At 59.8% G+C, this 27200-nt stretch overlaps 1 protein-coding gene across 1 annotated transcript in view; it reads left to right on the top strand.

Moving 5' to 3' along the window:
• Positions 1-27200, top strand: part of DNAH10 (dynein axonemal heavy chain 10) — a 118919-nt gene that overhangs the window by 39588 nt on the left and 52131 nt on the right. Inside the window, 17 exon segments of the mRNA XM_062182412.1 lie at positions 489-605; positions 696-798; positions 2228-2406; positions 3502-3713; positions 6438-6591; positions 7642-7875; positions 10963-11085; positions 13105-13338; positions 15241-15464; positions 17453-17722; positions 17824-18007; positions 20680-20814; positions 21304-21456; positions 21730-21918; positions 23149-23295; positions 24153-24344; positions 26973-27091. Coding sequence (XP_062038396.1) covers positions 489-605; positions 696-798; positions 2228-2406; positions 3502-3713; positions 6438-6591; positions 7642-7875; positions 10963-11085; positions 13105-13338; positions 15241-15464; positions 17453-17722; positions 17824-18007; positions 20680-20814; positions 21304-21456; positions 21730-21918; positions 23149-23295; positions 24153-24344; positions 26973-27091 — 2969 coding nt within the window.

The raw sequence follows: 27200 nt of genomic DNA, 5'->3' as shown, positions 1-27200 counted from the left end.
AAAGGAAAAATAACTGTCCTCCATCTGGGTGTCCCACACGGGTGGCAGGGGCCCAAGTACTCGAGCCGTCTTCCATTGCTTTTCCAGGCACATTGGCAAGAAACGGGATCAGAAGTGGAGCAGCCAGGGGCTTGAACAGGTGCCTCGCTGCACCACAGTGCCAGCCTGCAAAACCAACCTTATCCTAATCCGACTACGTTGGTCTGAAGCTGGGCTTCGGTTTAAGAAGGGCTTTCTGGGTCATCTCTTTATCTTTAAAAATCATTTTATAAAAAAATTAACACTTTTTATTATTTTAATTATAAAATGTAATATGAATATTTCAGGTAGCTTTTTTTTTTCTGTAAGTGGGTTCGAATGACCTAGGCTGTGTTGCTGGAAGGCAGGGTCCTTCAGACGCAGGGCAGAGAGCTGACCAGAAACCTGACCGGAAACGTCGTTCTGGGCTGGTGGTGACGGGTTGTTCGCTCTGCCGTTTTGGAACCTAGCCGGCCGACGCAGAGCGAGAGCTCGTGGAAAGGCTGGAGAGCACGTGGCTGAACCTGTTCGCCGACTCCGTGAACGTGGAGCACGCGCTTGGGGGCATAAAGAGAACCTTCACAGAGGTACCTTCCCCGTGTGGCCCCTGGGCGGGCCGAGCGCGGCTGAGCCGTGAGCCGTGTGTGGCTGAGCCGACGCCCCCGTGTCGTTGTCAGATTACTCGCGGCGAAATCATGAACTACAGACACCAGATAGAGCAGTTTGCCAAGAGTTTTTACAGCGAAGGCCCTGGGTCTGTTGGTGAGGACCTTGATAAAGGTAGGAATGGCGCCGTCGATTTTGTGGGGCTGTTGGATGATGTATGTTCTCTCTTTTTTTTTTCTTTTTAAGATTTATTTTATTTATGTGAAAGGCAGAGTTACAGGGTGGGTCAGGAGAGAGAGAGAGAGAGGTGTCGGTCTTTAATCTGCTGGTCCACTCCGCAAATGGCCACAATGGCCGGGGCTGGGCCAGGCTGAAGCCAGGAGCCTGGAACTCGGTTTGGGTCTCCCATGTGGGTGGCAGGGCCCAGGTGCTCGGCCCAGCTTCCCATGCTTTCCCAGGCACATGTGCAGGGACCTGGAGGAGAAGTGGAGCAGCCAGGACTCAAGTCGGTGCTCACGTGGGATGCGGGCATCGCAGGCGGTGTCAACCCACTGCGCCCCTGTTCTGGCCCCAGACGAGGTTTCGCTGAAGGGGTTTATGGGAAGTGGCCGTTGAGACGTGGCTTACGTGTCTTTCTTCCTTAACTGCTGTTTCCGTGGATGATCTGTGGACCTGCTGTGTGGAGGCACTGAGACAGGTGCGGTGGGCGGGGCCGCTCAGAGGTCCACCCCCGTCCCCGTCCTGCTTCCTGCCCGCCTCCCCCACCACGCTCACATTCATTCCTGGGCTTGGATCCTGGCCACTTCCTGTTTGCCCTGCCCTTCAAATAACAGAAGACGGTGACAAGAAAAACACTGAGAGTCTTCCAGACGAAGCTCCACAAATACCACGAGACTGGAGCAAGTTCAAGGCTGCCAGGGACACAGAAGAAACGGGCGGGAGTGGGGGCGGGTGTTTGGTGCCTGTGGCTGGGATGCCGCGTGGGACACCCAGGCCCGGATCAGAGTGCCTGAGACCCAGATTGAGTTCTGGGCTCCTGGCTTCAGCCTGGTGCAGCCCTGGCTGTCGGGGTCATCTAGGGAGTGAACCAATGGAAGGGAAATCTCTGTCTGTGTGTGCGTCTGTCTGCCTTTCTCTGTGCCTGTGCCTTTCAAGAAAAAAAAAAAAAAAGGGGAAGAAACCAATTGCGTCCCTTTAGGGATGCTGCAAAGAAAGGCGTTTGGATGGCGATTGTGGGCGGGGATGGCGTGAGGTGGTGGCTGTGGGGACTGGGAGCAGCAGTGTGCAGCTGTGAGTGTGGGACATCGTCACTGCCCTGGAGGGCTCCAGGGGCGGCAAGGCTGGGGACGCAGACCACCGCGAGGGCCAGAGCGCATCCCCTTAAAATAAGCTCAGCTCTCGACCGCTCTGGGGGTGAGAATCGACAGGTCCCCCCCCAGCCCCCCCCGCCGCCCACAGCTGCAGGTGCGATCGGTGCTTTGGCTTTGATGCAGTCAGTGCTTCTGCGTGTGGCTGCAGGGACAGTGCACGCGCACCGCCGGTCCTCTGTCCCCCAGCCCCATAGGCCTTCCGGTGCTGGTGAGTCACCGTCTCTGTTTTCCAGGAGTGGAACTTCTGGGCAGCTTTGAGAGAGAGCTGGCCAAGCACGAGCGGAGCCGCCAGCAGCTGGCCAACGCCGAGAAGCTGTTCGACCTCCCCATCACCATGTACCCGGAGCTGCTCAAGGTGCAGAAGGAGATGAGCGGCCTGAGGATGATTTACGACCTCTACGAGTCCCTGAAGGTGAACGCGGGAGCGGTGGGCCCGCAGGCCTTGAAGGGCTGGGGGCCTCAGGCTCCCCCCCCCAGGGTGTCGGAAAGTTCTGGAGCTAGGGAGTGGGGACAGCTGCCCAGCACTGAAAAGTGCCGGACGGCAAGGAATTCCCGTATCAAGACGGTGAAGGGTGAATCCTGTGTGACATGCGTGCAGTCCCCACAACTGGGCAAAAGAGCTCCAGGCGCCCGGAGGTCCAGCCTCGGGTACGGTGTGGGAGCCAGGAACAGCGTGGCGTCTAGGGGTCTCTTTAGTTCTATGTTCCCGGTGCTAATTCCTACCGCGCATTCATTCATTCATTCACTGGCAGAGTGACCTAGTGCGTTGCAGGCCCCTGCCGTGCTGGCCGGAGCTGGGGTGGAGGGGGCAGAACCTGCCCTCGTCTCGATCTCTCCCCACCCTCCCCCAGCCTCTGTGCGGAGCCAGGGAGTGTGTCACTCGGGGGGTGGGGGTAGGAGACTGTAGGGGACGGGGAGGGGGCCCGTTCCATTCTTCTGCCAGCAGCTGTGCCGGGGATCACTCCCACCTGCCCACGGCACTCAGACCCCAGCACGGGTTTTGGAGACTGGAGCACCTTGTGCTCCCTTGTCTGTGGCTCAGAGAGACGTCTGCCCAGGGCTCCAGGTGTAGAAGTGACCGCCAGTCACCAGTGTGCAGCCATCTCCTGGGGCCGCCACCATACATTGCCCCAGGGTGGAGCGCCCCCCCCACCCCGGGCGCACGGGCGTGGTTGGTGGACGGGTCAGCCATCCGCCCAGCTACTGTGACCGGGGAGGAGCAGTTTCTGTCCCGGCGTCTGAACGAGGAGCCCAGCAGCTCCTCTGTCTGTCCCCACCCTCACTTTGGTCTAGAAGGGGAACGTGTGTTTCTGGAGTGGACCCTGCAGTCCAATCTGGAAGGGCTCACAGAAGCTGGCGTGGTTTGGTTCGAGGTCCAGGTCCCCGAGCTATAGCGTTTTGGCACTGCTGGGCGTGGCTGGGTGGCCGGACCTGGCTGTCGCTGTCCCGCAGCCCCCGTGCCCCCCAGGTGGCCTTGCTGACCGAGCCGCCCCCCGCGCCTCTCCAGGTGGCCAAGGAGGAGTGGTCGCAGGCGCTCTGGATCAACCTGAACGTCCAGATCCTGCAGGAGGGCATCGACGGCTTCTTCAAGGCGCTCAAGAAGCTGCCGCGCTCGGTGCGCGGCCTGTCCGTGGCCTTCCACCTGGAGGCCAAGATGAAGGCCTTCAAGGACTCCATCCCTCTGCTGCTGGACCTGAAGCACGAGGCGCTGCGAGACAGGTGCGAGCTCCCCGCCGTGGCCTGTGTGCGTGTGCGAGCTCCCCGCTGTGGCCCGTGTGCGTGTGTGCACATGTGCATGTGTGTGTGTGAGCTCCCCACTGCAGCCCATGTGTGTGTGTGTGCATGTGTGCATGTGTGTGTGCGCGAGCTCCCCGCTGCGGCCCGTGTGTGTGTGTGTGTAGGTATGTGTGTGTGAGCTCCCCACTGTGGCCCGTGTGTATGTGTGTGCGCATGTGTGTGTGCGAGCTCCCCGCTGTGGCCCGTGTGTGTGTGTGTGCACGTGTGCACATGTGCGTGAGCTCCCCACTGCGGCCCACGTGTGTGTGTGCGAGCTCCCCACTGCGGCCCGTGTGTGTGTGTGTGAGCTCCCCGCTGTGGCCTGTGTGTGTACATGTGTGTGAGCTCCCCGCCGTGGCCCGCGTGTGTGTGCGAGCTCCCCGCTGTGGCCCGTGTGCGTGTGTGTGCACGTGTGCGTGTGTGTGCGTGCGAGCTCCCCACTGTGGCCTGTGTGTGTGTGTAGGTGTGTGTGTGTGAGCTCCCCACTGTGGCCCGTGTGTATGTGTGTGCGCATGTGTGTGCAAGCTCCCCGCTGTGGCCCGTGTGTGTGTGCACGTGTGCACGTGTGCGTGAGCTCCCCACTGCGGCCCACGTGTGTGTGCATGTGTGTGTGTGCGAGCTCCCCACTGCGGCCCGTGTGTGTGTGTGTGTGCGAGCTCCCCGCTGTGGCCTGTGTGTGTGTGTGCATGTGTGTGAGCTCCCCGCCGTGGCCCGCGTGTGTGTGCGAGCTCCCCGCTGTGGCCCGTGTGCGTGTGTGTGCACGTGTGCGTGTGTGTGCATGCGAGCTCCCCACTGCGGCCTGTGTGTGTGTGTGAGCTCCCCACTGCGGCCCGTGTGTGTGTGCATGTGTATGTGAGAGAGCTCCCTGCTGTAGCCCGTGTGTGTGTGCGCACGTGTGCATGTGTGTGTGCGAGCTCCCCACTGCGGCCCATGTGTGTGTGTGTGCATGTGTGTGTGTGTGAGCTCCCCCCTGTGGCCCGTGTGTGTGTGCGCATGTGTGTGTGCGAGCTCCCTGCTGTGGCCTGTGTGTGTGTGTAGGTGTGTGTGAGCTCCCCCCTGCAGCCCTCGTGTGTGTGTGTGTGTGCGCTCCCCGCTGCGGCCCGCGTGCATGCATGCGTGTGTGTGTGTGTAGGTGTGCGCATGTGTGCATATGTGTGTATGAGCTCCCCCCTGCAGCCCTCGTGGGTGTGCGTGTGTATGAGCTCCCCCCTGCAGCCCTCGTGGGTGTGCGTGTGTGTGTGCGAGCTCCCCGCTGCGGCCCGTGTGTGTGTAGGTGTGTGTGCACGTGTGCATATGCGTGTATGAGCTCCCCACTGTGGCCCTCGTGGGTGTGCATGTGTGTGTGTGCTCCCCGCTGTGGCCCGTGTGTGTGTGTGTGTAGGTGTGTGTGAGCTCCCCCCTGCGGCCCTCGTGGGTGTGTGTGTTTGTGTGTGTGTACTCCCCGCTGCGGCCCGCGTGCATGCATGCATGTGCGTGTGTGTGTGTAGGTGTGTGCGCACGTGTGCATATGCATGTATGAGCTCCCCCCTGCGGCCCTTGTGGGTGTGCGTGTGTGTGTGCAAGCTCCCCGCTGTGGCCCGTGTGTATGTGTGTAGGTGTGTGTGTGAGCTCCCCCCTGTGGCCCTCGTGGGTGTGCATGTGTGTGTGCGAGCTCCCCGCTGCGGCCTGCGTGCATGCATGCGTGTGTGTGTGTGCATGTGCGTGTGTGGGGGAGCGTGCACCTTGCTCATCGCCTCTGCTTAGATGCGTGGCCGAGGCTTGGGCAGTGCCGCGGGGTGGGGGTGGTGACGGCGCGGGAGACGGTGCTCTGCACGCCAGCCACCACTGCATCGCCCGCCCCTCAAGGAGAAAGTGCCGTTGGCAGTCGCTGCCTGCGGGGAGGGGGTCTTTTTTGGAAACTCGCAAGGAAAACAGAAGAATGGCAAGGGGCCCACGCAGGCCCCATCCAGCAGAGACACAGAGGGACGCTCACGTGAGGTCAGTTCAGGTGTTTCCTGGAAGGTAGGGCTGCGACGCACACTCACCTTGGCACAAGAAATGTTTGAAGTTTGCACCTGTTTTTTTTTCATAAGACACATATTTCACGGACTTTTTGAGGACCCAACTCATGTAATTTACAAATTTCTAGCAGATACATGAAAATTCTTTTTTTTTTTTTAAGATTTACTTATTTGAAAAGCTGAGTTTTATAGACAGAGGAAGAGACAGAGATTTTCCACTCACTGGTCCACTCGCCAAATGGCCATAAGAGCTATGGCTGGGCCAGGCTGGAGCCAGGGGCCAGGAGCTTCTTCAGGTCTCCCACGCGGGTGCAGGGGCCCAGGGACTTGGGGCATCTTCCACTGCGTTCCCAGGCACTTTAACAGGGAGCTGGATCAGAAGTGGAGCAGCTGTGATGCGAACCGGCGCCCACATGGGATGCCGGCACTGCAGGCGGCGGCTTTACCCGCTGTGCTACAGCACCGGCCTGGCACTGGTGTGCTTCCCTGTCTGGCCATGCAGCGTCACGAGGGCGGTGTCTTGCGGGATGGCGTGTCCTGGACTCCACTCTGGCAGCCTGGGCGTGTGAGCCGGTGGTGTCCCCGTATCTCAGAACTCCGTTGCGTCACGGGGGTTTGCCTGGTGGGGTTTGTCCCCTGCTGTAAAAGGGGGCCCGACTCCCCACAGGCACTGGAAGGAACTCATGGAGAAGACGGGCGTGTTTTTTGAGATGACGGAGACGTTCACCTTGGAAAACATGTTCGCCATGGAGCTCCACAGGCACGCGGACGTCCTGGGGGAGATCGTCACGGCCGCCATCAAGGAGGTGGCCATCGAGAAGGTGCGGCCGGTGGGGCCGGGGGCAGGGGAGGACGGGCTTTGTTCGGAGTCGAGGCGCGTGTGCCCGGTGTGCGGTGTGCGTTGTGTTTGAGGGACGAGGAGCTGCTGTAGGAGGAGCCTCTGCCTCAGGCACACTTCCGGTCTTTGCCAATGATAGCTTGTGTTTGTCACGGAAGTGATGGGTGTTCCTAGCCAGAGCAGAAGGAGTAAACAAATCACATGTAATCCGGCCACCTGAAGATGACTGTGGTTACGTGTTAGTACATGTTCTTCCCTGTTTTAATATGTGCACACACGTGTAAGTGCACATGCACGTGTACAGATAACACACATGTGCACAAGCCCACGTGGTATATGCATAGGCACACGTCCATGCACCTGCACACACATACGTGCACACACCCATGGACATGTATGCACACGCACACGCACATACATAGACCTGTGCATAGGCATGCACATCACACACATGCACACATGGCTCACATGTACACACACCCATGGGCATGTATGTACACGCACATACTCACATGCATTTATGTCCATACACGTATGGACGTGAACTCATGCGCATCACACACATGCACACATGGCTCACATGTACACACACTCATGGGCATGTATGCAATGCACATACTCACATGCATTTATGTCCATACACATATGGATGTGAACACATACACATCACACACATGCACACATGGCTCACATGTACACACACTCAGGCATGTATGCACACGCAATACTCACATGCATTTATGTCCATACATGTATGGACGTGAACACATGCGCATCACACACATGCACACATGCTACACACGTGCCTGTACACATACTATTTGCAAACACGATCCTGGGACCAAATAAACGAGGACACGTGTGTAACGTGCTTACCTGGAGCACGGCAGATGCTGAGTGACCGAGGCCAGGTGGCCGCGCCAGAGCTCCTGCCCCAGAAAGCAGAGCGGGTGCTGAGGGAAGTCCGGCTGTGGGAGTGGCTGGCTGGGGTTCCCGAGTGGGCCTGACTCGTCCTGTCTGTGTCCCCGGGCAGGCCGTGAAGGAAATCCTGGACACATGGGAAAACATGAAGTTCACGGTGGTCAAGTACTACAAGGGCACGCAGGAGCGCGGCTACGTGCTGGGGTCGGTGGATGAGATCGTGCAGAGCCTGGACGACAACACCGTGAACCTGCAGAGCATCTCGGGGAGCAGATTCGTGGGCCCCTTCCTGCAGGCCGTGCACAAGTGGGAGAAGAGCCTCTCGCTCATCGGGGAGGTCATTGAGGTGAGAAGCGGTGCAGGCGCAGGCGCAGGCGCAGCTCGGCCCTCACGTGCTGTGCCGGGAGCGGCTCTGTTTCCCGCGTTCTCTTCTGGGGAAGCGGATGGGTGACTGAGGCTTTTTTGTTTTTATTGCGATGACTGCTGTGGGCCCGTCCTGCGAGGCCCACGCACTGTTGGCGTGGGTGGGGCGACGGCGTTCTAGACGGGAAGCGCCGGAGACAGGCGCTGGTGAACGTGTCCGTTTATTAACGAGCAAGCACACCTTTTAAAGGGCAGGCAGAGGGGGCGTAGCTAATTCAGGGCAACACTGATTCCATAGGAGAGAGCCGACACTGGCGCCGCCGAACTTCTCCATCAGCTGGAAGGTCACGGAGCCTATGGCGCCTTCCTGATGGGCCTGGCCACACCGGGAGCACTTTCCCTGATCTCTTCAGCAGGAGGCGGGGTGGGGGAGGTGGGCCTGGGGCTCCTGCCACCTGCCTGCAGTCAGGTTAGCCGTCGGCATGGGCTGGGCAGGCGGACGCCCACCAGGCGCAGGGTCACCCCAGGCTACATTTAATCAGCATTTTTTTTATTTCAGGAAGTCCCGTTGCTTCTTTCTCTATATCCCTGCTCTTGTTTAGTGCTGTTCTGTTCTTGTTGCAAGGCTGCTTTTGTCTCCTTTAAAACCACACTGAGAATTGTAAACATTCACCGATGTTTCTTTTCCCTCTGATTCTCTCTACTTTATATTTCTGAGGTCAGAATCCGCCCCCTCCTTTGCCTCTGCTGTCTCTGGCTTGTGTGATGTTGGCTTTTGAGGTTCACCTCGTGTACGTTTTCTTCTGCTTGCCTCGTGTTGTCATCCGGTGTTGCAGTCTGCAACCTGGCCTGCCACACGGGGCTGCGCCGGACAAGCTCTTACCGTATTGGGTGGTTTGGGGCTCTCCTCACTGGTGGACAACGCGAGTCCTGCCACCTGGGAGGACTGCCTTCACCACCTTTGCGTGGCTGTCCCTTCCCTCCCAGGCCACAGGCAAGCACCTTGCTCCCGGGCACAGCTTGGGCTGGGCGTCGGGCCCAGGCCGGGCCTCCCGTCACGCCGGGCTCTCCGTGGTGATGCCGGTGTTGTCCTGTTTGTCAGCGGAAGCTCTTAGGCAGATGTGGCTCTGTTTGTCTGCCTGCTTCGTTGAGAAAGCTTTTTTACCAATGTGAAATGTACTCGCCATAGGCTATGGCCAGCCCAAGTGCACCGTTCGGTGGTATTCGGCACACTCACACTGGGCGACCACCATCTCTGTCCTGTTGCAGAACATTCTCACAGATCAGAAGGAGACCCGGTTCCCCCGGCAAGCACCAGTCCGTGTTCTGGCTCTGTGCATTGGTCACGGGTGGAGCCGCCGACGCGTGGTCCCTTCTGCCCGGCGCCTGTTAGCACAGTGCTTCCGAGGTCCCCCCCTGCTGCCGCCTGCGTCCCAGCTGCGTTGTCCGTGGCGCAGTGAGATTCTGCGGGACGGGTGGCACGTGTGTTGTTGGTCCCATTGTTGGTTGGTGGCAGGCAGGTGCCACCTTTGGCTGCTGTCGCCCCCGTGTCCGGCTGCTTGTTGGAGTCCCTGTTTCCGGTTCTGCCGCGTGCATCCCTCTGGCTGGGGTTGCTGAGCACAGGGGACTCGGCCTGGGTTTTGCGTGGGCTTCTGCCCGGCCCGTCCGTGGTTGCCACGGCTCCCGGCGGGCTCATCCCTGTGCCGGGCTGGAGGGGGCGCTCTTCCTCTAGAGGGGGCCGTGTGTGTCGCCACGTGTGGGCAAGTGTCTGCAGCATTCCTCCAAGTCTCCCCCACTCCCTGCCCAGAGGGGACGCGTTCCAGGCTTCCCACGGCCGCCCGAAGCCGTGGAGAGAGCCGACCCTGACGTGTGCTGTTTCTTCCTGTGCACACGTAAGACTGTGGTAGATTTTAACTTCTTTCTTTTTTAAAGATTTGTTTGTTTATTTGAGAGACAGAGTTACAGAGAGGGGGAAAGAGAGAGAGAGGTCTTCTATCTGCTGGTTCACTCCACAAATGGCCGCTACAGCTGGAGCTGGGCCAATCCGAAGCCAGGAGCCAGGAGCTTCTTCCGGGTCCCCCACATGGGTGCAGGGGCCCAAGGACTCGGGGCATCGTGGGGTGCTTTCCCAAATGCATTAGCAGGAAGCTGGATTGGAAAAGGAGCAGGCGGGACTCGAACCAGCGCCCGTATGGGGTGCCGGTGCTGCAGGTGGTGGCCCAGTGCCGGCCCGCTGTGCTCGCTCTCAGCACCTCGGTGCCCTGTACCCTCGTGGGCGTGGGTGAGCGTGGACACCTGAGCCCGAGGAGAGCAGCGCCGTGGATACATGGGGACGATGGTGGACTTGGCATGGAGGGGTCAGTCAGGCGACCCCTGGAAAGCCCCCGGCCCCCTGTGGAGCTGAGCGCATGCCAGCGCTGGGACTTTGCCACACGGCCCCGGTGTGGGTGCTGCCCCCGCTGAGGCCCGTCCACACGGCCCCGGTGTGGGTGCTGCCCCCTCTGAGGCCCGTCCACGCGGCCCCGGTGTGGGTGCTGCCCCCGCTGAGGCCCGTCCACACGGCCCCGGTGTGGGTGCTGCCCCCGCTGAGGCCCGTCCACACGGCCCCGGTGTGGGTGCTGCCCCCGCTGAGGCCCATCTACACGGCCCCGGTGTGGGTGCTGCCCCCGCTGAGGCCCGTCCACGCGGCCCCGGTGTGGGTGCTGCCCCCGCTGAGGCCCGTCCACACGGCCCCGGTGTGGGTGCTGTACCCGCTGAGGCCCGTCCACACGGCCCCGGTGTGGGTGCTGCCCCCGCTGAGGCCCGTCCACACGGCCCCGGTGTGGGTGCTGCCCCCGCTGAGGCCCGTCCACACGGCCCCGGTGTGGGTGCTGTACCCGCTGAGGCCCGTCCACACGGCCCCGGTGCGGGTGCTGCCCCCGCTGAGGCCCGTCCACACGGCCCCGGTGTGGGTGCTGTACCCGCTGAGGCCCGTCCACACGGCCCCGGTGTGGGTGCTGCCCCCGCTGAGCCCCGTCCACACGGCCCCGGTGTGGGTGCTGCCCCCGCTGAGGCCCGGCCATCCCCTCAGGTCTGGATGTCGGTTCAGAGGAAGTGGATGTACCTGGAGAGCATCTTCATCGGCGGAGACATCCGGTCCCAGCTCCCGGACGAGGCCAAGAAGTTCGACAACATCGACAGGGTGTTTAGAAGGGCAAGTGCGGGGCGCCTGCCATGGTGGGGGCGGGGCGGGGGTGGGCCCTACACTGCACTCACATGGTACACATGCTCACACACGTGTCTGCACTGCCCTCACATGGACACACTCACACACACATGTCTACACTGCACTCACATAGTGCACTTGCTCACACACGTGTCTACACTGCACTCACATGGTGCACATGCTCACACAGGTGTCTACACTGCACTCACACAGTGCACTCACTCACATGGGTGTCTACACTGCACTCACACGCCGTGGTCTCAGTGTTATGAGGGGTGGCTCCTGGCTGCCGTAGTGCTCCGGGTGTGGTGCTCCGGGCGTGGTGCTCCGGGGCTTGGTGTGACAGGTGGCGGCAGTGGCGGTGCTCCAGGAGTGGGGGCTGTGTTTTCCCAGAGTCCTTTGCTTTCAGGACAGCGCGGGCTGCGCCTCAGCGTTTGCTGTTTCTGGGCTGGAAGCCGGGCGTGGCGCGCAGCGGTAGACGTCCTCGAGGAGACGCGCGCGGGGCCGGGCTGCCGCCCCCACCACTGCCCTTGGCACCCAGCCCTGTGCTGCTTGGCTTTGCCGTGAATTCTTCCTCTCTGGACACAGCCCCTCCCCCACGGCCCCTCTGTTCTTTTTGTCCCCTGGAGTTCGTGATTTTTTTTCTTAGCCTTTGCATTAGCTCTTTTTAAAAAATGTTTTTGTAAAAAAACTCAAGGTAATTATTGAAATTCATTATAGAAGGATTTGAAAATTATAAAAAGGCAAAAAAAAGAGCAAAGAACAAATACCCATAATCCTCCTGCTCAAGATGACCATTTTACTTTATTTAAAAAATTTTTACTTTATTTTCATTTCTCATGGAAGATAGACACACAAGCATACTGAGAGAGAGAGAGAGAGATTTTCTATCCGCTGGTTCACTCCCCGAATGGCCACAACAGCCAGGGCTGGGCCAGGCTGAAGCCAGGAGCCAGGAGCTCCGTCCAGGGACCCGACCGCTGGAGCGGTCCTGCTGCCTCCCAGGATGGCCGTGAGCAGGAGGCTGCACCAGAAGCGGAGCTGGCACCTGAACCTGTGGATGTCCCAAGTGGGGTCCCCACTGCTGCACCCAGTGCCACCCCCAGATGCCACAGTTGAGCTCGTGTGTTTCCAGAATATGGATTGCTATATAAATATATAGGTAAATAAATACATACACACGTGCCCACACACACACACACACACACACTGGCACAGTGAGCGCTCCTCTCGTGCCATCTTGGGGACACTCGGATACATGGGCAGCTGGAGAAGTGCCCGCCTCCCTGGCGCTGGACGGGCACCAGGGCTGTCGCTCGCTCTCTGCGTTTGCCGCACGGGGAGCAGCAGGGAGTGTTCTCCGTGTGCAGACGGTGCACAGTGGTGCCGCTGGCTCCGTCCAGTCAGGAAGTGCTGACGGGGGTGAGGGGCTGCTCCGTGGCAGCCTGCCGTCGGCGCGTAGGACACAGCGGCGAGCAGAACTGGGGCGGTCGCCTGAGGCCGGCCCTCCAGAGACGGTGAAGGAAACACCACAAGTCAGAGTTCTGTGAAGCTGGAAGATGCTGAGGGCGCGCCTGCTTAAGAACCTGGTGGCCCTGGGGCCGGCGCTGTGGCGTAGCGGGGAAAGCTGCCCAGTGCCGACATCCCATGTGAGCACCAGTGCGAGTCCCGGCTGCTCTGTTTCTGATCCCGCTCCCTGCTATGGCCTGGGAAAGCAGTGGAAGACGGCCCATGTGCTTGGGCCCTGCACCCACGTGGGAGACCTGGATGGAGCTCCTGGCCCCTGCTTTTGGCCTGAGCGAGCCCTGGATTCTGTAGCCATTCGGGGAGTCAACAAGCAGATGGAAGACTCTCTCTCTCTGCCTTCCAAATATTTGTTTTTCCAAAAAGAGCTTGACGCTCTCTGCCAGTGGCCCGCCTGGCTGTGGCGCCGGGCCCTGGGCCAGCTTTGCGTGCGCCGGTGCCCGTGCCGCGGCTCGGCTGACGCCGTCTCCTCACCCTGGCCAGATCATGAGCGAGACCCTGAAGGACCCGGTGATCAAGCGGTGCTGCGAGGCCCCGAACCGCCTGAGCGACCTGCAGCACGTCGCCGAGGGGCTGGAGCGGTGCCAGAAGAGCCTCAACGACTACCTGGACACCAAGAGGAACGCCTTCCCCCGCTTCTTCTTCATCTCGGACGACGAGCTGCTCAGTATCCTGGGCAGCAGCGACCCGCTCTGCGTGCAGGAGCACATGATCAAGGTCGGCCTCCGCCCGCCCCCGCCCCCCACCCCCCTCCCCCCGTGCCCGTCCTCCCGCCATGACCTCACCCCGTGCCCCCTGCCCGTCCTCCTGCTGTGGCCCCCACCCATCCTCCCACCATGACCTCACCCCGTGCCCCCTGCCCGTCCTCCTGCTGTGGCCCCCACCCGTCCTCCCACCGTGAGCCGCGCATGGCCTGCAGGTTGAAGCTGTGCGGTGGTGGCTGGAGGGAAGGTACCCGCGTCCCGCGTTGGACACCGGCCTCCAGCTCCTGCCCCCACCTTCCTGCTGATGCACCCTCCGGGGGGGCCACGGTGATGGTGCCTCCCCACGCGGGAGGCTTGGACTGAGTTCCTGACTCGTGGGTCTGGGCCGGTCCAGCCCCAGGCGTCCTGGACATCTGGGCAGTGAGCCAGCAGAGAGGAGCACTCTCCAGCTCTGTCTCTGCCTCCCAATAATTAACAAACACACAGACAGACCGTGGAAGGCTGCTGTGATTTGGTTTTTTTTTAAAGATTTATTTAATTATTTGAAAGAGCTACTCAGAGAGATGGAGAGACAGACGGACGGACACCTTCCATCCACTGGCTCACTCCCCAGACGGCCGCAAGGCCCGGAGCTTCTGGGTCTCCACGTGGCCATCACCTGCTGCCTCCCCGGGTCTGCGGGGGCAGGGAGCTGGGTCCGGATCAGGCTGAGCCTGGAGCCCCGTGCTCTGATACAGGTGTGGGCGTCCCACGTGACGCTCTCACTGCCGGGCTAGGCACCTGCTCCCACAGGTGAGTGTTGTTTTTTCAAATCACTTTTAAACGGTTGCCTGAGCCAGCAGAGCAGAGCTGCTGTCCGGCAGGGAGCGGGTGACGGCCGCTGTGGCCTCGCCGGCCACCTGGGCTCTGCAGCTGGCCTCTGGGCCGTGGCACTGCTGGCGCCAGGCTGGGCGAGCCAGCCGGTGCGTCCCGTGCACTGCGGGCTGTTGGCCGTGCTCCCGGCCCGTACCTGCCTGAGGCCATCTCCTTCTCGGTGAGGACAAGCAGAAGTGTCCCCGTGGGGCCAGATCTTCCCCAGCCGAGACCAGGGTCATCCCGGAATTCCTCAGGGCCACGTAAGCCCAGCGTAGGGACCAAGCTCTGTCCACACCTCCCCTCTCGGGGACGCTGGTTTCCTTCCACATGTGTTTCCCTTTCTCAAAGGGGAGGCTTCCATTCTTTTAAAATTTTTACATTTATTTTTATGTATTTGAAAGGCAGAGAGAGAGAGAGAGAGAGAGAGAGAGAGAGAGAGAGAGAGAGAGAATGTGTGAGAGGAATCTCCCATTTGCTGGTTCACTCCCTAGTATCCGTGCAGTTGCCAGGAGCCAGGAACTCCATCCGGGTTTCCCATGCGGGTGCAGGGCCCAAGCACTTGGGCCGTCTTCCGCTGCTTTCCCAGGTGCAGCAGCAGGGAGCAGCATTGGAAGTGGAGCAGCCGGGACTTGTGCGGGCGCCCACACGGGATGCCATCCCTGCAGGCAGTGCTCTGCTGTGCCCCTGGGACACCCCCCCCCCCCCGTCTTTCTGATCCAAGCATCAGAGACACGATGTGGGTCTGCAGGCCCCCTCCTGTGCTGGCAGGAGTCCGTACACCGCATCTGTGGCTCCAGCGTCTGCCCCATGGGGTTGCATCCGGTGCTCCCGGCCTGTGCTGGGGGCCAGGGGAGCCGCGAGTCCCGCCCCAGGTCTCTGACCCCGGCCCCGCCCGCCCCCGTCCAGCGGGTACAGGCCGTGCAGGCACTGCAGTCTCCGGGCTTCCTCTCCTCGCCTCGTGAATCTACCAGGGGGGTCTGTGCCCCTGGAGCCCCCGTGTGGGGAAGGAGTGCTGGGCCGGCCCCCCCCCCACTGCCCACCTGCCCACCCGCCATTGCAGATGTACGACAACATAGCCATGCTGCGGTTCAGCGACGGGGACGGCGGCGAGAAGCTGGTGAGCGCCATGATCTCTGCTGAAGGGGAAGTGATGGAGTTTGGGAAGATCGTGCGGGCCGAGGGCCGCGTGGAAGACTGGATGACTGCCGTGCTGACCGAGATGAGGAGGTCCAACAGGCGCATCACCAAAGAGGCCATCTTTCGCTACTGTGCGGACAGAAGCAGGTGAGGCCCCAGCCGACGCCCAGCCGGGCCCACTGTTTGAACGTGGTGCGTGGGCTGCAGGCAGCTGGCGTTACCCCGGCACTCAGGGCTTCTCAGAGTGCGCTCCAGGGCTCCCCGGGGCTCCCCCACATGCACATCTGGCTCTGGGCTGGGGCCCAGGAACCTGCTGTGAGGGTGTTTATTTTTTAAGACTTGTTTGTTTATTTGAAAGGTAGAGTTACGGAGTGGGGCAGGGAGAAAAATTTTTCATCTGCTGGTTCACTCCCCAAATGGCCACCATGGCTGTGGCTGGGCCAGGCTGAAGCCAGGAAGGAGCCAGGAGCTTCGTCCTGGTCTCCCACGTGGAGATCTTCTGTCGCTTTCCCAGGTTCGCTAGCTGGGAGCTGGATCGGAAGTGGAGCCGGTTTCTGCATTCTGCAGACTGGCAAAAATTTAAAAGCAGGCGGCGCTGAGACAGGTGGGGCCCGCCCTGCTGTGCTCCATCCTTTGACCACTTCCACAGAAGGCAGAAGCTACCACGTGTGTGTTCTCTGGCCTGGCTGACTGCCTTGGGCTCTCTGTGGTGCCGGAGGCGGCTCTGAGCCATCGGGACTGGCGACGCACGAGGGGGCAGGCTGCTCAGCCCCAGCACCGTTGCCATCTGAGGCGGATGCTTCTGTCTTGGTGATGGGGGACTGTCCGAGGTGTTAGGGGACCCAACAGGTGCCAGTTACACCCAGCTTCCAGCTGTTCCCACCACCGTGGTCCCCAGACAGCATCCGCTGGTGTTCAGGGATGGTACTGTGGGGTTGGTGGTGGGCAAAGCACAGGAAGCCGTGTGAATAGAATTCACTAAGGTGAGGTTAGGGTAGATTGTGAAGCTTCTGTGCTCCGAACACTGGGCCCCGCCTCCTGTGCCTCATCTCTGCCCCCCACCTAGATCCCACTTCTGTCCCCCCAGCTGGGCCCCGCCTCCGTCCCCTCACCGGGGCTCTGCCTCTGTCCCCCAGCCTGGGCTCCCTTCTTTTCTCCAACCTGGGCCCCATCTCTGTCCCCTACCTGGGCTTCACCTCTTTCCCCGAACCTGGGACACAGTTCTGTCCCCAACCTGCACTACACCCAGGTCCGTTGACTGGAGGCCTGCCCATGGGAATCACTGGAGTGAGGAGAGCAAGGCGCAGAGTGATCCGAGGAGCTGGAGGGGCAGCCGCCGGCGCCCCTGCCCCGCCGTGCTCTCCTGTGACTTAGCGGGCATGGAGGAGGGTGGGACGGGGCGGCAGGTGTGGCTCAGCCGCTAGGAGCCCGGGCCGAGCCTGGCCCCGAGCACAGACGAGTCAGCTCCTCTGGGATGTCTTTCTGCTTGTCGCTGTGCACCTGTGACTACACCTGTACCACAGGGTCATTTTGGAGACTTGTGAAGAGAGGCTGGCATTCGGCCTGGTGTCTCTCTCAGCAGCCACGGCCTGCAGCATTTTTGTTTGTTTTTTTCAGGGAGGTAGCATCGCTGGCCTGGAGCTGTGCCGTGTGGTCAGGGGCATCTCGCCGTCCTTTGCTCGGCTAAAGGCTGGCTGGCTTTCTTTCTTGATTCTTCTTTTAAAGATTTATTTATTTGTTTGAAAGGTGGAATTAGAGAGATCTTCTCTGTTGGTTCATCCCCAAATGGCTGTAATGGCCAGAGCTGTGCTGATCTGAAGCCAGGAGCCAGGAGCTTCTTCTGGGTCTCCCACATGGGTGCAGGGACCAAAGCACTTGGGCCATCTTCTGCTGCTCTTCCAGGCCACAGCAGAGAGCTGGATTGGAAGTGGAGCAGCGGGGACTTGAAGCGGCGCCCATATGGGATGCTGGCGCTGCAGGCGGCTGCTTAGCCCACTACACCAGAGTGCTGGCCCCCAACTGAAGGCTTTCCTTTCCCTGCCCTACGCACACTGAAGAGAGATCCCCGCCGGCACCGACGCTGGCAGCTGCCCTCGGGCTGGCGCGCGTCCCTCACGGCTCTGCTTCCCCCGCAGGGTGGACTGGATGCTCCTGTACCAGGGCATGGTGGTGCTGGTGGCCAGCCAGGTGTGGTGGACCTGGGAGGTGGAGGACGTGTTCCGCAAGGTGCAGGAAGGGGAGAAGCAGGCCATGAAGAACTACGGCAAGAAGATGCACCAGCAGATCGACGAGCTGGTGACCCGCATCACCATGCCCCTGAGCAAGAATGACCGCAAGAAGTACAACACGGTGCTCATCATCGACGTGCACGCCCGGGACATCGTGGACTCGTTCATACGGAGCAGGTGGGGCCCTGGGCGCCCCGCGGCCGCCTCCGCTCTGCCCCCGACCCCACCCCACCGCCCGCTCCGCCTCCTCCTCCTCTTCCTGGTCTCTCCCTGTCCAGCATTATGGAGGCGCGGGAGTTCGAGTGGGAGAGTCAGCTGCGGTTTTACTGGGACCGCGAGCCGGACGAGCTGAGCATCCGCCAGTGCACTGGCACCTTCGGCTACGGCTACGAGTACATGGGCCTGAACGGGCGCCTGGTCATCACGCCCCTCACTGACCGCATCTACCTGACGCTCACTCAGGTGAGGGCCCAGGACGCCACCTGGTGGTCACCGGTAGTGAGCGTCACCTGTGTGCAGCTTGGCCCCCGGCTCTGGTCCCTGCGGAGTGGGGGGAGGGTGTCGGGACTGGGAGAGGGGGCGGTGCAGCCTCCAAGGCAGAGATGAGCTCTCCTTCGGACGGAGGGCAAACTCGGCCCTGTCCAAGTGGTGCTGTCCACCACCCCCTGGTGACTGGGGGCTTCCTAAGCTGTGACCCCCACCCACCATGTGTGCCCCCCCAGCTGTCTCATCACCTCTGTGGGTCCAGGGGCCTGGGGGTGGGGGTCCATGGAGCCCGCACCACCCACTGCTCTTTGTTTTTGAAAAAAACAAAACAAAGTATGCTTGAGCCCCCTCCCCGCCGAGACAGCACCAGTACAGACCCACAGGGCAGCTCCAGAAAATCCATGGGGAAATGGACAAAGGAGGTGAGTGTGGCCTGGGGCTTTGGCCGGGCTGTTCAGATGCCCGCGCCCCCCACCTGGGTGCCTGGGTTTGATGCCAGCTCTGGCTGCCGACCCCGGCTTCCTGGTAAAGCAGGGGTGGAGGCCTGGCTGGAGCTCCGGGCTCCCAGCTTCAGCCTGGCCCAGCCGTGGCCATTGTCCACTCCCCTGGGCATCGGGGGGGTGGACCAGTGCGTGGGAGCTCCCTCCCTCTGTCTCTGTGTCTCTGACTGAAACAATTAATTAAAAATATAGTTTCTTTAAGAGGCTACATTTATTTTGGTGCAAAAATTTTTTGAAATCAATGCATAGCTTTTTTCATAATACACCTTTCCCTTGGCCTTTGGAAGACCTTTGTGTGTGTGTGTGCAAACGTGTGACGTTCGCACATGTGTATGGATATGCATGTGTGTGTCTGTGTATAAATGCCTGTGTGTATGTGTGCAAACGTGTGATGTTTGCACATGTGTATGGATATGCATGTGTGTGTCTGTGTATAAATGCCTGTGTGTATGTGTGCAAACGTGTGCATGTTTGCATATGTGTATGGATATGCATGTGTGTGTATATAAGTGTGTGTTTACATATATGTGTGTATGTGTGCATATAAGTGTATGTGCTTACATGTATGTGTGTATATAAGTGTATGTGTTTACATATGTATGTATATGCACATGTGTGCACATGCATGTGTATGGGCGTGCATGTGTATGTATGCATGTGTACATGCATGCATGTATACACATGTTGTGTATGTGTATGTTTGTATATGTACATGTATGTGTATGTTCATGTATATGGATGTGTATTATGTATGTATATATGTGTATACGTGTGTATTATATGTACATGCATGTGTTGTGTGTATATACAGCTGTGCTGTGTGTATATATGCACGTGTGTGTATATGTATATGCATGTGTTATGTGTATTTGCATGTGTATATGTACATGTATGTTATGTGTGTATGTGTACACGTATGCATGTATGTGTATGCATGTTTGTGTGTACATATGTGTTATGTGTGCATGTATATGGATGGCTGTGTGCGCATATGTGCATGCATGTTTAAATGTGTGTACATGTGCTATGTGTGTATGTATATGTGTAGGTGTATGCACATGCATGTATGTGTATGTGTATTTGCATGTGTGTGCATGTGTTATGTGTGTATGTATATGGGTGTGTGTGCATGTGTGTGTGCATGTGTGTTATGTGTATATGGGTATGTGTAGTGTGTGTGTATATGTGCGTGTGTGCATGTGTATTATGTTTGTATATGGGTATGTGTGAGTGTAGTGTGTGTATATGTGCGTGTGTGCACGTGTATTATGTGTGTATATATGGGTATGTGTTTGTGTGTGTGTGCACGTGTATTATGTGTGTATATATGGGTATGTGTGTGTGTGCACGTGTATTATGTGTGTATATATGGGTATGTGTAGTGTGTGTAGTGTGTAGTGTGTGTGCACGTGTATTATGTGTGTATATGGGTATGTGTAGTGTGTGTGCACGTGTATTATGTGTGTATATATGGGTATGTGTGTGCGTGTGTGCACGTGTATTATGTGTGTATATATGGGTATGTGTGTAGTGTGCGTGTGTGCACGTGTATTATGTGTGTATATATGGGGATGTGTGTATATGTGCGTGTGTGCACGTGTATTATGTGTGTATATATGGGGATGTGTGTTTGTGTGTGTGTGTGTGTGCGGACTTGTTACACGGTTGCTGGCTCACACAGCTGTAGAGCTGCCGGCCCCGCCCTGTCCACCTGCAAGCCGGCGGGAGAGCTGAGAAGCCCAGTGGCGATGTGCGTTCCAGCCGGGGCCTAGCGGGCCGGACGGCGACTTCCTGTCTCAGGAATCCTGGGGGCTTTTCCGCCTGCTCCACCTGTGTGCTCCGCCCAGGCCTTAGCGGGCTGGAGACACCGCCCACACGGGGAGGACCGCCTTCTTCACGCCGGTCACCCGTTCGGATGTGAGCTCGGCCGTCACAGACAGCCTGCAGCAGTGCTGAACCACAGTGGGCCCCGAGGTCGCCAGGGAGCGCTCTCGCTCTCTGTGTCGGTGTCTTGTCCATCATCCATCCGCCTGTCATTCATCCCTCTGTCCACCTAGTCCCGCGTATGCTGTCAGAGGGGTGAACTTGGACACAGTACCCTTCCCTCCCGTGACTCAGAGAATGATGCTTGCGTTTGGCCCATGACAGGCACTGTCCATGTATCTGGGAGGGGCCCCGGCTGGCCCGGCAGGTACCGGCAAAACCGAGACCACCAAGGACCTCGCCAAAGCCCTGGGCTTGCTGTGTGTCGTGACCAACTGCGGCGAGGGCATGGATTACAAAGTAAGGCCGTGCTGTTGCTTCTGCGCCCAGGTCGCTGGGCGGAGAGGAGCGGGGCCCGCGGTCTTCCGTGCGCGGCGCGTTGGTGGCTGGGAGCTCTTCACTGGCAGCCTCAGGATGGACACGTGGCTGCTTTGTCAGCCGCAGGTGGAGCCAGGCTCGGGCAGATGGAGTAAAGCAGGCTGAGCGGGGCGCTAGGGAGTGGTGGGGGCTGTGGCCCCCCGGAGAAGAGCTGAGCTCAGCTTCGGTTCCCTGGCGCCACGTGGCACAGTGGACACGACTTGCTAGTATTTCGAGAGTAACTGGAAATCTGCATTTTGTGCAAAAATGTGAGCGTGCGTCATGTGGCGTGGCGCTCGGGCGTCCTGCAGGGAAGATCGGCCTGGGGGGCGGCCGCCTCTGTGCCGCGCCGACCCCTCGCGGGTGGCTTCAGCGTAGAAGATGCACGCCGGGCGGGTTCAGGGGTGAACGTGGCCGCTCCTCTCGCCCCAGGCGGTTGGGAAGATCTTCTCGGGCCTCGCCCAGTGCGGGGCCTGGGGCTGCTTCGACGAGTTCAACCGGATCGACGCCTCCGTGCTCTCCGTCATCTCGTCCCAGATCCAGACAATCCGGAACGCTCTGATCCACCAGCTGACCACCTTCCAGGTGAGAGAGCGGGGCCGGGAGCCGTCTGCAGGCCGGACGCTGCGGTGGTCGGGGCCAGGCCCCCGCATCGGCCCTGGGCTGTGGGCTTTCCCCAGAGTTTGGGCCCCCCCCCCAGGGCTGGTGCCCAGGCAAGGGGGTCCCACACAGAAGGGACCATGGCCACATGCACCTCGTCCCGGGCACCTGGCCAGCCATGCCCTGGCCTGGGGCAGCTCGGTGACGCCTCCTCCCTCTCCCTCCACCTCTCTTCCTCCCGCCACGCCCACATTGCAGTTCGAGGGGCAGGAGATCTCCCTGGACTCGCGCATGGGCATCTTCATCACCATGAACCCCGGCTACGCGGGCCGCACGGAGCTGCCCGAGTCGGTGAAGGCCCTGTTCCGGCCCGTGGTGGTGATCGTGCCGGACCTGCAGCAGATCTGCGAGATCATGCTGTTCTCCGAGGGCTTCCTCATGGCCAAGGTGGGGCTGCCCGCGCCCTGGCTTCCTGGGCCCCTGCATGGCCTTGCTGCGGCCCCGTGTGCCCTCCTCTCTCTCTTTTTAAAAGCAATGACGACTTTAGTGTTGGAAAAGCCTGGCTGGAGGTGGCACATGGCAACAGAGCTCCCGGGTGACCGCGTGGCGGGTGGTGGGGGACTTCAGAAAGCTCGGGGAGAAACGAAGTGAAAAGGTGCGTTCATTTTGGTGCCAGGAAACACAAATGGGAAGCCGTGCTTGGTTTTCTGGTAAGGTGCCTAGACTGTGACCGTTCTGAACACTGTCAGCGGCCATGGGCCGTTGTCCCTGTGTCCTGCCGTCAGCCAGCTTCTCCAGGTTTCACCTTCCCCTCTCCGTCACCACGTTGGGCGGGCATTCGTGTCACCGCAGTCACCCTGCTGCCGTGTCCCCCGGCACTCACGCAGCCTCTGTACCCCTCAGTCACGCCTTCTGTGCCCGTCCATGCACTGCGTCCACGCTGCAGCAGGCAGCCCTTCGGGGCGGGCTTCCTGTGTGTCCCCAGGGACACAGGGGCATCGGAGTGACCACGGGAGTGGGAGTGAAGCCAATAGAGTAGTTTGGTGCAAAAAAAAAAAATGAATTCAGTACATGGTTTTTTAATAACACATTTTTATGAGCTTTTTGAAAATCCCTTATGTGTGGCATATATATATATATATATATACACACAGTTTTTTATTATCTTCAGAAATATCTATCAAGGCATGCACGTAGCTCTCTCCAGAAGGTTCTGGAAAGTGCTGCTGGCCTTAGGGGCTGTGAAGGTGTCCCCTGCAGCGCGTGGCTGCAAGGCTCTTGCTTCCTGTGGCCGCCAGGACCTTGCGTCGGGAATGAGAGCTCCTGTTTTTTGTTTCTAGGCCAGCCGGAGTGGGCTGGGGGTCCCGGGGGCTTTGACTCCTTGACCCTCGAGCTGTCCCCAAACACGGGGGCGGGGCAGGTTCGTCAGTGGGCTTGGGTGAGAGCCTGCTGCTCGAGGGCCCTACTCTCTGAACAGAGGCCCTTAGGTCTCCCCCGGCTCCTGGGGAGAGCCGGGTTGCCTTGGGAAGGCAGGTGTTGGGGAGAACAGGTCCCCAGTCTGCTCCCCCGATCGCCGCGTGGGGACGCCGGTGTGCGGTCTCGCTCCTGCGTGAAGATGCTTGCTGCCTGGGCGTCATCTCATGCGACTCCCTCCCCCCCCCATTTCCTGTGGAAAAGACGCTGGCCAAGAAGATGACCGTCCTGTACAAGCTGGCGCGGGAGCAGCTGTCCAAGCAGTACCATTACGACTTTGGACTCCGGGCCCTCAAGTCGGTGCTGGTGATGGCCGGGGAGCTGAAGAGAGGCTCCTCAGAGCTGAAGGAGGTAGGGCCCCCGCCGGGCTGGGGGAGGCGGGCGGCTCGGCGCGGGGCTCAGCCGGCGTGCTGAGATGCAGCTACCGTGTGCTCTGGTCGTCCGCTCTTCCTGGGGTTCTCCCGCTTTGGAGACTCCCTGCCTCAGGGTCAGGTTCCGTGTCCTCACTCCAGACAGAAGGTGTTGACACCTCCGTCGCTACGTTCGACCCGTGGTCTCAGGGTCAGGGGCAGAGGGGGCAGGAAGATGGAAGCCACGAGCCACACGTGTGGGGTTTGATATTCCCTCCACCACGCAGGCGAAAGGACTGGCCACGTTTCTCACGTGGCAGATGGACCTGCCACGTTTCTTACGTGGCAGAGGGGCGGGCCACGTTTCTTATGTGGTAGATGGACTTGCCCAAGGCAGGGGTTTGGGTCCACGCTGCTGTGTGGGCAGCAGGGTGTGTGTCTCCTTTGTAACCACACTTGAGGGTTTTCTGTTGTATTTTTACATATAATTTAATTTTGATGTTTCGCTTTTACCTATTTCATTTTAGATTTTCTTTTTCATGTAAAATTTCAGACATTTGGAAAATGGCCCATCAACACTTAGAATAAGATTCACATAAAATTTTGTATTTCGTTTTTATAAACGTGGCATATACGTCACAGAAAATCATGACGTTTTATGTGAAAAATCTCAATTTTCGAATGAGTTTAAAATGGTGTGTACTTCATCTGGTTACTGTGTGCGTATTGAGCATAGAAGAACATCTGGGCCGTGGGCCACGTTCTTAGCCAAGGCCGCGGTGTGAGACTGGGAGGGGCGGCGGCCCCACACCCACGGCCTCCGCCCACGCCTCGGCCATGCTGCTTGGTCTCGTCCAGGACGTGGTTCTGATGCGGGCCCTGCGGGACATGAACCTGCCCAAGTTCGTGTTTGAGGACGTCCCCCTCTTCCTGGGCCTGATCTCTGATCTGTTCCCGGGGCTCGACTGCCCCCGGGTCCGCTACCCCGACTTCAACGACGCCGTGGAGCAGGTGCTGGAGGACAGGGGCTACGTCGTCCTGCCCGTGCAGGTGAGCCGCCGGCTACGCTGTCCCACCGTGCAGGTGAGCCGCGGGCTACGCCGTCACCACCGTGCAGGTGAGCCGTGGGCCACGCCGTCACCACCGTGCAGGTGAGCCGCGGGCCACACCGTCCCACCGTGCCGGTGAGCCATGGGCTACGCCGCCCTGCCCGGGCAGGTGAGCCGCGCGCTATGCTGTCCCGCCTGTGCAGGTGAGCCGCGGGCCATGCCGACCCACCGTGCAGGTGAGCCGCGGGCTATGCTGTCCCGCCCGTGCAGGTGAGCCGCGGGCCAGCCTCTTGGCCGCTGGGTTTGCTGTACGTTTGGGTTCTTGGCAGTGCTTTAAGACATTACGGTAAAATGCACGTGGGAAGTTTACCACCCTGGGGCGGGCGTTCAGCCTAAAGGTTGAGATCCGGCATCCACACCCCCGTGCCGGGGGGCGATGCTGGCTCCGGCTCCCGACTCCAGCTCCCTGTTAACCTGGGCCCTGGGAGGCAGCAGGGGAGGCTCAGGTCATTGGGTCCCTGCCACCCACGTGGGAGACCAGGGCTGAGTTCCTGGCTCCCGGCGTTGGCCTTGGGCAGCCGTAGCTTTTGTGGGCATTCTGGGGGTGAGCCAGCAGATGGGGGCTCTCTCTGTCTCTCTCTCAAACAAGATAAAACAAACAAACATGTTTTTTTGTTTTGTTTTGTTTTTTTTAAGCCATCTTGGCCATTCCCCTCCTGGTTTTGTTGTAAAATTGTGTAGCCTGGCCTCCTCCGTCTGCACCGTGTGCGGGTGCCCGGGGAGCAGCTGGAGCCGCTGTCACCGTACAGCACTGCCGTCCTCCAGAATTCTCTCATTTTGCAAAATGGCATCGCCACGATGAGCCCTTCCCCACCCCCGTCCTCCCCAGGCCCCCGGTGCCGCCATTCTCATCGTGGGCCCCCAGGTCGGGGGACCCCGGCAGCGCTCGGCTCCCTGGGGCCGGCTCGTTTCACTCACCTTGCTGCCCCGAGGTTCATCCCGGCCGTAGCCGTGTCGGAATCCCCGCCCTCCCTAAGGCCAGATGCGATTTCATCCCGGACGCTCAGGGGCGCTTCCGGCACAGCGGGAACGGTGACCGGCTGTTGTACGCGGCGGCTCCCATTCATCGCCCCCCCCCCCGGCACCCAGGCTGCCCCGCAGAACAAGGAGATGCAGTGTTGCTGGACCGTGTGGCCGGGCACGTCCAGCCAGGAACTCGTCGCCGCAGTGCTTTGCCCGGGCCTGGCTGTGGGCAGCGGCCACCAGGGGCCCTCGCTGCAGCCTCGCTGGCCCTGGGCCTCTCTCGAGGCGGGGGCGTGGAGCGACGAAGCCACTGTGGGAGCCGGCCTGCGTGTCCTCACAAGTTGGACACGGAGTGGCCATGTGGCCCGGAGGTTCCACTCTCGGTCTGCCCGGGGCGTGAGGGGTTTTTCTACTCAGAACTCTGCTAACAGCTTTTCCCAGCAACGTTACCAGAACACGGCGACACGGCGACACGGCATGGGCATTTGGGGAAGCAGTTACAGCGCCGCCTGGGGCCCCCTCAGCCCATGCTGGGGGTCCTGGGTCCACGTCCTACCTCTGCTTCCAATTCCAGCTTCCTGCTGATGTGCACGCTGGGAGGCAGAGCTGAGGGCTCAGGTGCTTGTGTCCCTGTCACCCACACAAGTGACCCAGATCTGGCCTGGCCCAGCCCGAGACGTGGGCGTTTGGAAGTGAGCCAGCGGATGGCAGATCTCTGCCCTTCAAATAACTACAATCAATAAAAGAAGAGGCCTTTCACACTTGTTTTTTTTTTTTTTTGTTAAAGATTTATTTATTTGAAAGTCACAGTTACACAGAGAAAGGAGAGGCAGAGAGAGAGAAAGAGAGAGAGAGAGAGAGAGAGAGAGTGAGTGAGAGGTCTTCCATCCGATGGTTCACTCCCCAATTGGCTGCAATGACCGGAGCTGGGCTGATCCAAAGCCAGGAGCCAGGAGCTTCCTCCTGGTCTCCCATGGGGTGCAGGGTCCAAGCACTTGGGCCATCCTCCACTGCACTCCCGGGCCACAGCAGAGAGCTGGATGGGAAGTGGAGCAGCCGGCTCTTAAACCAGCGCCCGCCCACATGGGATGCTGGCGCTTCAGGCCAGGGCGTTAACCCACTGTGCCACAGCGCCGGCCTCTCATATTTGTTTTTAAAAAGTGGAAACAGCGCAGTCTCTATGAGCCACCAAACATGAACAGACGTGGTCCAGCCACACGATGGAGCATGCATGTGATCTGGCCACAGAAGCGCGTGATGTCTTGATACCTGTGCTACGGCATGGAGGGAACTTGCAGACACGATGCTGAGTGACAGAAGCCACACACAGGACACACGTCACATGGCTTCATTAATGGGAAAAGTCCAGGATGGGCAAATCCAGAGAGAGAGAGAGGAGTGGGTGCTGGAGTGGGTACAGGGTGTTCGGGGAGGGAGTTGAGAATGTTCTAGAACTGGCGGTGGGGACGGCTTCACAGCTCTGGGACTGTGTGAGACATCGCCCAGCTGCGTGTTTTGAATGGGCAAGCTGTGTGGCGTGGGGGTTCTGTCGTGGTGAGCAGTGTCCTTAAGGACATGTGACGACGCAGCTGTCGCTGTCTCCCAGGTGGACAAAGTGGTGCAGCTGTTTGAGACCATGCTCACCCGCCACACGACGATGGTGGTGGGGCCCACAGGAGGCGGCAAGTCTGTGGTCGTCAACACGCTGTGCCAGGCGCAGACCAGGTGAGTTGGCGCCATGGGGAGGGGGCTGCTGGCCATGCCACCAGGTCCCGCCCTGGTCCATGACTTCCTGGGAGAGTGAATTTGTCCCAAGTCCACTTTGAGCTCGGCA

The sequence above is a fragment of the Lepus europaeus genome, chromosome 23 (genome assembly GCF_033115175.1).
Source record: "Lepus europaeus isolate LE1 chromosome 23, mLepTim1.pri, whole genome shotgun sequence".
NCBI classification, from domain to species: Eukaryota; Metazoa; Chordata; class Mammalia; order Lagomorpha; family Leporidae; genus Lepus; species Lepus europaeus.
The sequence above is the reverse complement of the archived record's forward strand: the minus strand, read 5'-3'. Positions and strand labels throughout refer to the sequence as shown.